Source organism: Apis cerana, linkage group LG12, assembly GCF_029169275.1.
Source record: "Apis cerana isolate GH-2021 linkage group LG12, AcerK_1.0, whole genome shotgun sequence".
NCBI classification, from domain to species: Eukaryota; Metazoa; Arthropoda; class Insecta; order Hymenoptera; family Apidae; genus Apis; species Apis cerana.
Genome location: NC_083863.1, coordinates 8282346 through 8294347, shown reverse-complemented (window position 1 = coordinate 8294347; position 12002 = coordinate 8282346). Strand labels below are relative to the sequence as shown.

The window sequence follows — 12002 nt, the reverse complement described above, 5'->3', positions numbered from 1 at the left end:
TTTATATAATATTATTATTAATATGTTATTGCACTTTATATAAATAATTTATGATTAAGTACAATACAATCAATTATGTGAATTCATTTATAAATTTGATTTAATAATTTGTGTTCCATAAAGATTTAATAAAATATTTAATTCGATGTAACTTCTGTTATTTTATAAATAATTCAATTAAAAATAAATCATCAATATGATAATTAAATAAAAATAATATATTTTTTATTTATATTATATTATATTAATTTAATTATTAATTTACATATTAATTTACATTATACTTACATGTCAATTATATTTTAAATATTAATTTACATTATTATATATTTAATATTATATTATATTCTTTATTATAATTTCATCATATCTTAGCCGCCAAAATCAATAAAATATTTTATTAAATATTTAAATTTATAGTTTATGAATTCTTATATTTATTTTTTATTAATAAAAGAATATATAAATTTCAAAATTTAAATTATTTGTATAAAGAAAAAAAAATGAATTTAAATTATCTAATTGTTTTTCTTTATTATCTTTATCTTCTGATTACATAAAAATAACCTGTTATTTAGTGATATATATATATATATTGATTTATATCAATATATATCTTTATTACGAAGAATTAATTCTAATACAATTATTTTATTAAAAAATCATTAATTGGTATTTTTCTAATTACATATTTTTGAATTATAGAATTCATTTGATATTAAACCAATAATTACGTTACTGTATGCATAGATAGAAAATAGAATTTCATTTTTTCATTTTAGAAATAAAATTTTTAATAAATATTATAGTTATAACAATATATAACTTTTTATAAAATATTTTGCATTCAAAATATTCAAGTTTTTGGAACACTTGGTTTTTTATTGGCCTAAGAGGGCGCTGAAGGGCTGACGTGTTTTTAGCCGCGGAAGGGTGAAAATGGCGAAATCGAAATTTGCAAAGTGCGCGAAAATATTGCTTGGTTTTGATATAATATCTGATTGATAAAATAAAACATTTACGTTTGATGAATTACATGTAAAAAAAAAATTAACTTTATAATAACAGTGAACTTGTCATTCTCATTTCACTTTAAAATTTTAATACTAAACGACCTTTAGGTCTGTTTGTACACAGCGGTGCGTAGTGCACTGTGGGACAGCAATGGTGGGCGCGTGATTTTGAACAAATTCGAGATATTGAGGGAACACCCAGGTATGTATTATAAAACAAATTAATTTGCTTAGAAAACATTTTAGATAAAATTTAAATACTTCAAAAACATATGAGAAACTTTTTTGAATAATTTCTTACAATTAAAATAAGCTTCGTGGCACGCCCCCACCCAGCACTGTATGTACCTGATATGAACTGATAAGTTATAGGTTAAGTTGAATTTTATTAGATTATAAGGTGAATATTTGGAAAAAATTAATTTTTTATTACTATTTAGAATATTAAGAGTTTAATTTTTTTTCATGCATTAATGTCGATTTATTATGAAAATGTTAAAACTGTTAAAATGCATGCAGAAATTCAGTTCGCGGAAAATGGCGCGTTCAAGTAATAAATGGCGCTAATGTTCCTAAGTAGACTATCCTTCGAATTTTTCCTCATTATTCAAATTTTATTGTTCGAATTTTCAAAAATTCGAATTATACTCTGTTATTATATTGTTAAATGTGTTTGTAGATAATCTTATTGTTCTTTGGATTTAAAAATCATACATCTACTTCCTAAGGATTTGAATATTTGAATTTTTAAATTTTCGCAGATTCATTTCGTTTTTAAGTCATTTCACAGATCGTTTTATATTTTCCTGTTGATTTATGATATTTCTTTCTTTTTAGTGCATAAGAACATGTGAAGCTTTATATAAAAACGATTTACATTCTATGAATTTCTAACCTGTGAATGCATGAAATATATGTTTATAATGAAAGACTTAGACATCTGGAAAACCTTTTTAATATTTATAAAGTTTTTTTGACATATAATGAATATATATAACAAGCATATATAATACAAGGTATTAAATATTGTTAAAACAATTTAAAGTTTATAATTTAAAATTTTATTTTAGAATGTTTATATAAGTTCATCAATTTTTGTATCGCATTTGTTTTCGTACTTAATTATGTAATTAATTTCTAAGTTTCATATATATATATATATATATATGAAATTTTTAGAAAAATAATTATTTTTAGAAATTATTCTTTTTACAAAAAGATGTATTATATGCTTATATAATTATTCATAATTATTTGAAGGAAAGTTTACATAGTCAAAAATATAATTAAATATTTAAATAAAATTAACAATTATTTTATTTTAGTTATATTATAAATTTATATTATTTAACTTATTGTACATATCAATTTTAAAAGAGATATAATAGATATTAAGTGGTATTTAGATTTTGAATAACATATAAACTTCTATAATAAATAATGTTTTGAATAGGGACATAATCATGTCTGTAAATAAAGGGCAAAATGCTAGAGCATTGGTTGAACCATTAGCTCTTGATTCACGTACTCTTGGTGATGGAGATTTAAGTGCACTAAGTTTATCGCATAATAATGAACAATATTCATCAAATGACTTTGAAGCATTTGCAAATATTCAGGCTGAATTAGAATGTATGAATGCTGAAGAAGTTATGACAACAGATGAAGAGCATATAATAATTGAACGTAATATTCAGACTGAAACCATTGTACCTGATGTGGAAATGACTGAAGTTTCTGGGCAAGCTCAAGAAGAACATATTATTTATACAACAGCAAATCAAAATAATCAAAATATTGTATTTCAAACAAAACCAACATTACAAAGGCTTCCTGCATCCACAGTACAGGTATAAAATATAATAATTATGTATCTTGATGTTTTTAATCTTATTTATTAATTTTCTTAATAGGTAAAATCAAATGCTGGTCAAGTGACACAAAGTCAGTCTATTATGATAGTGTCTCCTGCTGGTGGTCAAGGTACTAGCCAAATTTTAAAAATTTCCCATCCATCAACAGCATCACATGGTCAATTACAATCATTAGCTCAGACTCTCATAACAGCAAAATCTGCTGATGGTAATATAGTTCAGTTAAGATCTGCACAACCTAGTAAACCGGTAATGGCAACTAGTCATTCAGGAAATATCACATTAGGTAATGTTCAAAATGTAAAAACAGCTCAATCAGCTATAAAACGGACTGCACAGAGTACTTCTCAAAATCGAAATGTAAGATTGTTAATGATATTATATTTATTTTACCATATTTTAAAGATTTTAAATATTTAGTAAGATTTTTTTATTTTCATTTTTAGGTGTATACAAAAATGATATTAACTGGAAATCAAGCTCAATCAGGCCAAGTTCTTATAACAAGTTCTCAGAATGAAAATCAACAAACGCAAGCAATAAAATTTTTAAATAATAGTGTATCAAGCCAAGATGTTACAAGTCCAACAAAAACTATAACATTAGCACAAGCACAACAAATGGGATTACTTTCCACTAATAAAGTCCCACATATTTTACCCTCTTCACCACAGAAACAAGTGAGTATTAAAAAAAAAGTAAGTATTGCTTCCTTATTATGGAAAAGAAGGATAAAAAACTTCTTTCAATTAATGACTATTTAATAAAATGATTTATTAGAAATCATTAATTTATTTTTATTTTTGTTAAAGGGAATAATTGTAAATAAATTAGTGCAATCATCAAGTTCTCAACCTTCTAAAATGACTATAGTTCCAAGTAATACAATAAAATCACCTACAAAAATATTACCAGCTCCTACAATGAATACACAAATTAAATCTTCAACAATTTCAAATCAGCAGTCATTTTCTTCTTCTAATAAATCATCTGTGCAACAAAGTCCTCAAAAAGTGATTATAAGACAGGTTTGTTGACCCACATTTCTAAGATTTATATATTTTATAAAGCATGGTATAATTTTAATATTTTTATTGTATTTATATTAATAAGATGATATATTTATAGAGTTCTTTAAAACCTGGAACTGTTCTTGGAAGTGGACAAGTTATTAGAATACCTGCTAATCAAAATATTGTAACTGGATCTAATCAAGTACATCAGATACAGATGCCTGGAAGACAAGTAATATTTTTTAAATTAATATTAGTAAATTATAATATTTGTATAAATTTTTATATAAACAATTCTTTTTAAGGTGCAATATGTAAGATTAGTTAGTACTCCATCATCGGGAACTACGAATGTTGTTACTGTAGGTAAAACAAAATCACAAACAACTTTACAAACAGTTGGAGTTGGTCAAAAAATAGGAGCTCAACAACAAATTGTTAAGGTTCGTAAAAATAAAACATATAATCATAAACAATAATAGATTTATTTATATTTATAATTTTCCTTCAAACAAAACAGGTAGTTCCATTAAATACTAGTAATCAATCATTAAGAACAGTTGCGCCTAAAGCAACATTAACAGGAAGTGGTCAAAGGTTATTAATTCCGGCAACTGCAACAGTAGCTAATCAATCTAAAAATGCAGTTGCTATTCCGGCATCTGCTTTAAGTCAATTAGCATCTGGACAAGCAGTTCTTTCAACTAATTCAAATGTAGGAAATATTGTAGTGTTACCAGCTCAATATATTCAACAACAGGTTTGATATATTAAATATTTAAAAAGAATTGAAATGAATTAAATAAATAAATTGATTATTTATATTATTCATTATGTGTTTATAATATAGATATAATAATATTACTTGTGTTTGCAGTCAGCGGATGACGTAAAATTGAAAACTCAGCAAACAACAACCAATTTATTAAGTAATTCACAAAATTTACAGAGTTCAACAGGAACTTTATCTGTAGGATCTGTTATAGAAAGTAAAAGTTCTCAAAGATCATATACTAGTGTTGAACCAAATGGTATTAGACCAAGAAAACCATGTAATTGTACTAAATCACAATGTCTTAAATTGTAAGTATAACACTGAATAATAAAATATGTAATATACATATAATATAAATAATAGATATATAATATTATTATTAGTATTATGATTCTATTTTTAAAAACTGAACATCAGATTGCTATTCATTTTTTTTATTATATTGATTGCAGAATGATATAATAAAAACCAATATTCTTTAAGATTGTTATGTGGAGTAAGAAATATTGCATTGTGACATCAATAAATGATCATTTTTTTAATCGTATTTTATTAAATAAAAATAATAAATTGTAAATACATTTTATTGCAGATATTGCGATTGTTTTGCGAATGGAGAATTTTGTCATATGTGTAACTGTAATAATTGTTCTAATAATCTTGGAAATGAAGAAGAAAGACAACGTGCTATTAAGTCGTGTTTGGAACGTAATCCAAATGCTTTTCGTCCAAAAATTGGCAAGGGTCGTGAAACTGGCGATGATATACGTAGACATAACAAAGGTTGTAATTGTAAACGAAGTGGATGTTTAAAAAATTATTGTGAATGTTATGAGGTATCATAAATCTTAAATACAAATATTTTCGAGAATAATTAAATATTGTTACTAAAATATTTTTTTTATCTTTATAGGCTAAGATTCCATGCTCTGCTAATTGTAAATGTATAGGATGTCGTAATGTAGAAGAACCAAATCTAGAGAAAAAATCTTTAAAAGATCTAGGTGAAACAGCTGAAGTAAGAACTGCACAACTTACACTAAACAAGACAAAATTACAATTATCAGAAATGGCTTTCAGACCTCCTGCAACGTCGAATACGGGTGCAAGGTATATTAAAAAAAAAAAAAGAAAAATATATATATATATAAATATATAAATATTTTTGACACAAATTTATATTTTGTAGGCAACCTTTTAATTTTTTAACTGATAAAGTAGTAGAAATAACATGCCAGTGTTTAATGGCACAAGCTGATGAAGCAGAACGTAATATGTTTGATGATGAAACATCACAAAGACTTATAATTGAAGAATTCGGTCGCTGCCTTAAGGAAATTATAGAATCTGCACATAAAGCTGAAGCTACCTAGCAGGTACATTCTAAGAAAAAGTATAATGTTAAGAATATTCAAATTTTGAAAACTTATTCTGAAATTACAAAATTGGAAATGTTAGTTGTTGGTACTTCTTAATTTAATAAATAAATTGGCCATAACATAAGTGTTACATACCAAAGATAATGGTAAAGGGAATTAAAATATATTCAACCGTTTTCTTATTTTGTATCTTTAATAAATTATATTAAATGATTTTTTTTTAAATATAAATTAATTGTGAGCTTTGTAACTTTCAAAATCATGATTTTAATTTTTATAATGTGATGCTAAGTTATCTCTAATTAAAAATCTACCATTAAATTATTTTTGTTTCTATTGATAAAAAGAATTAAAATTTGTTTTTTTTTAATAATATATAATATATCATTTAAAGAAAGACGGTTGAAAATTAACATTAGAACTTGTAACACAAGTGAATAAGTTATAAAAAAATATTTCTATATTTGTCAATTATATATATTTTAAAAATTGATTTTAATTTTGGAAATCAAGATAAGAGGCTAAAATAAAATAGTAAAAATCAAATGAAATCTATGAATTAAATGTTCCATGTTTCGTATTTGAATTTCTAATTAATTATTTTTATTATTATAAATATTCATATATTTTTATTAAAAGAAATGCATGTATTCATAAAATATCGGGGAATGGTGATGTTTTATGGAATATCGAGAATACTCGATTTTTTGATCGATAGGCAATATGAATAATAAGCTCAAAATATATTTAATGTAATAGTTTATATTGCTTAAAATTTTCATATTGTATATCGATTTAATATTTGTCTTAAAGTAAAAATGATTCACTATTTTTTCGGTAATGCTATTATAGAATATTTCTGCGTATATTTTGCATTAAAAGTTTGTAAAAACGAAACCTTAAAAATTTATAAAAATGATAAATTTATTTATGATAAAAAAGTTAACATTATTAAAAATAATTAAGAAACTTGTGTTCACAAAAATAAGAATTATTCGAGTTATTTCTAAATGATGTTGCATTTTTACAATTTTTTCTTTATAATTTTTGGTTTTTCATTTGTAATATTAATAGATTTTTTTTTAAAAGTTGAAAAATTCCTTTTCCATTATGTTTTTTTTATGTACTTTAACGTAAGTTTAAAAAAAAAAAATATTAAAAGTTCGAAAAATACAAGTTTCTTCACGTAAATGTTTCGTATATTTTCTTATTAGGTTTATAACGATATTTAATATCGTATAATTTCAAATAATTATAAATTAATCAGTTTTTCTTGTTACACTTGTTGCAATAGAGTCATTTAATTTAATTATTATATGTAATTTAGTTTATGGAATTATTTAAATAATTATGATAGCAAATGATATTGCAGTGAATGAAAATTAATTAAGAATACAATTGTCTAATATATAAATTGAAAATTTGATTGGTACGAATGAATGATTTTTCATCATGCAATGATCATCATTGCAGTAGTAATATTATCTGTCTGCCATTAGGGGTGATAAAAGTGTAACTTTTATGTAGAAAATTAATATAAAATATATAGAGAGTTTATATATTATATTATATATAAAACTTGTATAAGAACAAATGTAATATAGAAATACAAATATAAATATATATTATATATTCATAAAATTCGTACTTCAAATGACAATGTTTATTTTAAGTATATAAAATTGTACAGACTTATAATTTAATATTATGTGAATTAAAATATAATTTTGGGTCATCTCTTAGATGTCTCAAAAAACTACAATAGAGAAAAATTATTCATACATTTCTACTTGTTACATGTCATTTGTATAACAAATCAAATATAAAAATATTAATTAAACTAATATTAAAAATTTTACAAAAATGTGTATGTATAAGAAAGTACTATGTACAGATAATATTCATATATTTAAATATATCATTATAATTTGTCTCTGTACATAGGAAAAAATCTGATATCATAAAAATTATTAAATAATTTATTATTTTTAATTTAGAAAAAATTATTTAATTATGTTCAAATTAACTAAATATGTAAAAAATTACAATTAATATGTAAAAAGTTTTAATTCAGTTATGAATTCGAGTAGAATGTAAATAGGCAATAAATTATAATAATAATTATATCTTGTTTGATATCAGATTTTTGAAGTGATTTAATCAACATTAAAGTGTATGTATGAAGAAAATGTATGTATATACATGTCAAACACATATAACTTTCAATAAATCTTATGTTTACATTGCAAATAAATAATTCATTGAATTACACATAAAAAATTTATTCTTATATAAAAATACATGTATTTATTTATATCGAAATAATTGATTAAAATTTTACTATTTTTTTAATTTTTTTATCATCTTTTTTATCTATAATATTTTTTTGTTCTAATGATTCTACATTATCATTTGTAATTGTATTTACTGTAATTGTATTTTCTTCCTTTTCTTTAATTAAATCTGGACAATCTTTTTTTAAATGTGTAACATCTCCACAAATTTTACAAGCACCTCCCTGAGGATATATTCCTTTAGGATTATCAGGACATTGTTTAGCAATATGTCCTTGTTCACGACAAATAAAACAAGTTGCATATCTATATTCTGTTGGCTTAGTTACTTTACATTCAAAATGTGTATGTTCTGTTGATCCACATTTATAACAGATTCCAGTTCCTGCTTGTTCTGATCCAAGCTCAGGGCAATCAGATAAATTATGTCCAGCTTTACGACAATGGAAACAAACACATTTTTTAATTCTAGCTAATGCTTTTTCAGCTTTTCTCCTTTCTAATTTCATTGCTGCATCTATTTCTTTTTGTGGAATGCCTAAACAAATATATAAAATATAAAAATATTTAAAATATATAATATAAAAAATATATCTTATACAATCTACCTTTCATAATCATTTTCTCTTTTAAATCATTTAATCTATCTGCATCTTCTTTTTTTACGGGAAATCCATTAAATTTTACAATTTCTATTTCTATACCATTGATGGTTATTTTTGAGGATCCTAAATCTGGTTTTCTTCTTTTGTGTTCTTTATCATCTCGAATTTTTGGTGGTTTTTTTTTCTTTCTTTGATTATCAAATTTTTTCATACCAAATTTATTTGGAATATCCTTATACTTTCGTGATTTAGTGACAGAATTTTTATTAAATCTTATTGTTTGATTAATTTTTACATTTATGTCCTTGTTATTATTTGTATTTTTTAATGCAAAATTACTATTATTATTTTCTGCAATATTAAATAGATTTTCATTCAAATTTTTTTCTTTATTATATTTTTGACGTTTAAAAGGTATAATTTTCTCATTTTGTGATTCATTTGTTATTATATCATTTTTATTTTTTTTAATTTCCGAAATATCTTGTACATTTTTTTTTCTCTTTTTACTTAATTTATCAAGTGATATATTTGGTTTATTAATTTTTGTATCATTTTCTATTTTTGCTTCATTTAATTGTATCTTTTGGTTTTTTTTTATCTTATTTGTCATCAAATCTTTTTGTCTTTCAGAGTTGTCTGGAAATTCTGCCCAGGAATCATTAATACTTTCAATATCATTAGTTGTAAATTTATTTTGCTTATGTTCTAATAATTCTTTAACAGATTTTGTTTTTTCAGAAAATTCTTGCTTTTTAGATAAATTTTCAATTAATTGCTGTTTCATTACATGCCATGGAGTAGCTTCATTGGGTATTTTTTCATTTGAAGCTTTTGAACCTTTAGCTCTTGCATATCGAGTCATATTTTAAAAATTAATTGAAATTATCTATATTTTTAAAAAATTAAAAATTATTTTAATTTTTTATTGTAAATATTTAAAATTAATTATTCAAGTTAGTTAAGATAAATAAAAAAATATATTTTAGTCAAAATATTTATGAAAATAAATATTATTAATAAATAAATAAATATTATTTTATTTTTAATTATATAATAATGAAAATGAAATATTTTACATATTTTAGTAAAATTATAATAAAATTAAAAAATTATAAGAGAAAACTATAACATTTTTGTATTAAGTAATTAATCAAATTAATTTACCGTTTATTAAAATACACGATTATAAAAAAAATATATATATTAATTCAAATTCACATTAATAACATTCAAAATAATAATGTTTAATTGTTACATACGAAATAACCTTACTTTTATTTTATATGAATAATATTGATGTACAGAAAAGACTTAATATTCAATGTATTTTTACTATATTTTGCGAAATCATCATTCTAAACATTTAATATAAAGTTGAAAATGTAATATCTATATTTTTTAAAAATTAAAGATGAAACATTTTATAGCTTAAAAAAAAATAGTGGAAAATGACACCTCATACCTCACGTTTCGTCAAGAATAAATATAGATAAAAAGAGCACGTAGTAAAAAAAGAACAAAGATAGAATAAAAATATTGAAATCAGTGCCATCTTCAGAATGCCGCAAAGAAAATACATAGAAAGTACAGAAAATTGATAGAAAAAGATAGAAATAGAATTAATTAATTACTAGCGCCATCTTTTGAATATCTTTTCAAAAATAATTATAAATTTTAAAAACATTCAAGAGATGGTGCTGATTGTCAATTCTTATTCTATCTTATCCTTTTTGAAGAGATATCTTTAATACTTAAGAGATGGCGCTAATAGTTAATTTTTTATCCTATCACTATCCTTTTCTTACTTTCTTTTCTTTATTTTCTGTCTTTTCTTTGTATGTTTCATTTGCGGCACTCTCAAGATGGCGTTGATTTCAATATTTTCTCAATATCTCTGTCCTTCTTCCTTTCTTACACATATGTTTTCATATTTATTGATAAAAAAAATGGAAGTAAAATTATAATGTTTATATGCTTAGGTACTTTTTATTCGTTTTGAAAGTTTCACATATACACGTTAATTATTAACGACATAATAAACAATGACATATAGACATTAGAATCTGAGTAGATGCCCGTACCGCGGACTGGTTGCGAGAAAAAGATGTTTCATAATACATATCACGTAATCATTATCATTATAATGACCATATATATAAATATATATATATATATTATATATATATATACATATATATATATGTAACAATATTTATAGACATATACAGACGAATTTCATGTGTATTTGTGTTTTATATAATATTTATATATTTATATTCATATTTATATTTATACGTTATAACACCGATATGTCATTTTATTAGGCATGGATTTCCCGTGTGCGTGTGTATATGTATATGTATGTATTTCTTGTGATAAATGCACGCATGTGTACCAATACTTTTTTCTCATTCCTATTTCAGACAATCTTTGTGTGTTCCTTATACAGATTAATTACTTATATCTTAATCAAAAAAGAAATAACATATATATAGTAATATATCCGTAGAATCTATTATACGTGTATCCTATGCTTGTAAAATTATATGCTTGCATGCTCGTGTAAACGTGTCTATGTTCGAATGTGTGTTATAATCAGCGTATGCAATAATTCTAAAGTGAGAAAAATTCAAATGAGTCTGATAAGTAACGAAGCGGACAGTACCGAGGGAGTACCGAGATATATTAGATATCTCAAAGATATCCACCGAAATATAGTAAAAACAAAGAGAGAAAAAGAGATTTGGGAAATAGAGCATAGCTCGGTCTTTCAGGTGTAAAGAGGATTTTTTGACTTATTTATATTCTTTATATGTTTTACTTGTTCATTCATTTTTTTTTTTTGGTTTTGTTAAATTAATGTCTTTTTTAATTTATGTTTAATATACGTGTATACGCATCTCTGTATGTATTATGTGTACGTTAAAGAGAGATTATCAGAGTATTACGCGCTATATAATTGAAATAAATATGTGTATATATTTATATTATGTATAATATGGCTATGCCGTGAATGGCTCGTCGGCTGCGCTTGCAACGACTCGAT

The 12002-nt window shown here is 23.2% G+C and overlaps 2 protein-coding genes across 7 annotated transcripts; one reads left to right on the top strand and one right to left on the bottom strand.

Moving 5' to 3' along the window:
- The first annotated feature begins 913 nt into the window (after positions 1-913).
- On the top strand, positions 914-8312 carry LOC107998953 (protein lin-54 homolog). 4 transcript variants are annotated; one of them, XM_028667281.2, is made up of 13 exons: positions 929-1215; positions 1851-2029; positions 2467-2863; positions 2927-3247; positions 3334-3585; positions 3700-3915; positions 4016-4132; positions 4206-4343; positions 4421-4660; positions 4778-4983; positions 5268-5511; positions 5589-5785; positions 5865-8312. In XM_028667281.2, exons 3-13 carry the CDS (start codon positions 2477-2479, stop codon positions 6046-6048), a joined length of 2502 nt encoding a protein of 833 aa, XP_028523082.2. In that variant the 5' UTR covers positions 929-1215; positions 1851-2029; positions 2467-2476; the 3' UTR covers positions 6049-8312. The 4 variants fall into 4 exon arrangements, with proteins under 4 accessions (XP_016914013.2, XP_028523082.2, XP_016914014.2 ...); XM_017058524.3 differs by lacking the exon at positions 1851-2029 and having other exon boundaries at positions 914-1215; XM_017058525.3 differs by lacking the exon at positions 1851-2029 and having other exon boundaries at positions 3334-3567.
- Positions 8313-8320: 8 nt separating this feature from the next.
- Positions 8321-10577, bottom strand: LOC107998956 (uncharacterized protein DDB_G0288805). Of its 3 annotated transcripts, none has more exons than XM_017058529.3 (3): positions 10419-10577; positions 8957-9842; positions 8321-8886 (listed from the first exon to the last, which is right to left on the bottom strand). In XM_017058529.3, exons 2-3 carry the CDS (start codon positions 9816-9818, stop codon positions 8384-8386), a joined length of 1365 nt encoding a protein of 454 aa, XP_016914018.2. In that variant the 5' UTR covers positions 9819-9842; positions 10419-10577; the 3' UTR covers positions 8321-8383. The 3 variants fall into 3 exon arrangements, with proteins under 3 accessions (XP_016914018.2, XP_016914017.2, XP_061938945.1); XM_017058528.3 differs by having other exon boundaries at positions 10229-10511; XM_062082961.1 differs by having other exon boundaries at positions 10121-10422.
- Positions 10578-12002: the final 1425 nt, after the last annotated feature.

Excerpts from the sequence above, each read along its gene's own strand:
- LOC107998953 (XM_017058524.3), top strand. The coding sequence starts at position 2,477 with ATGTCTGTAAATAAAGGGCAAAATGCTAGAGCATTGGTTGAACCATTA. Across the intron at positions 2,864-2,926 it reads TTCCTGCATCCACAGTACAG|GTAAAATCAAATGCTGGTCA; the intron begins GTATAAAATATA and ends TTTTCTTAATAG. Across the intron at positions 3,586-3,699 it reads AAGTGAGTATTAAAAAAAAA|GGAATAATTGTAAATAAATT; the intron begins GTAAGTATTGCT and ends TTTTTGTTAAAG.
- LOC107998956 (XM_017058529.3), bottom strand. The coding sequence starts at position 9,818 with ATGACTCGATATGCAAGAGCTAAAGGTTCAAAAGCTTCAAATGAAAAA. Across the intron at positions 8,887-8,956 it reads AGAGAAAATGATTATGAAAG|GCATTCCACAAAAAGAAATA; the intron begins GTAGATTGTATA and ends ATATTTGTTTAG.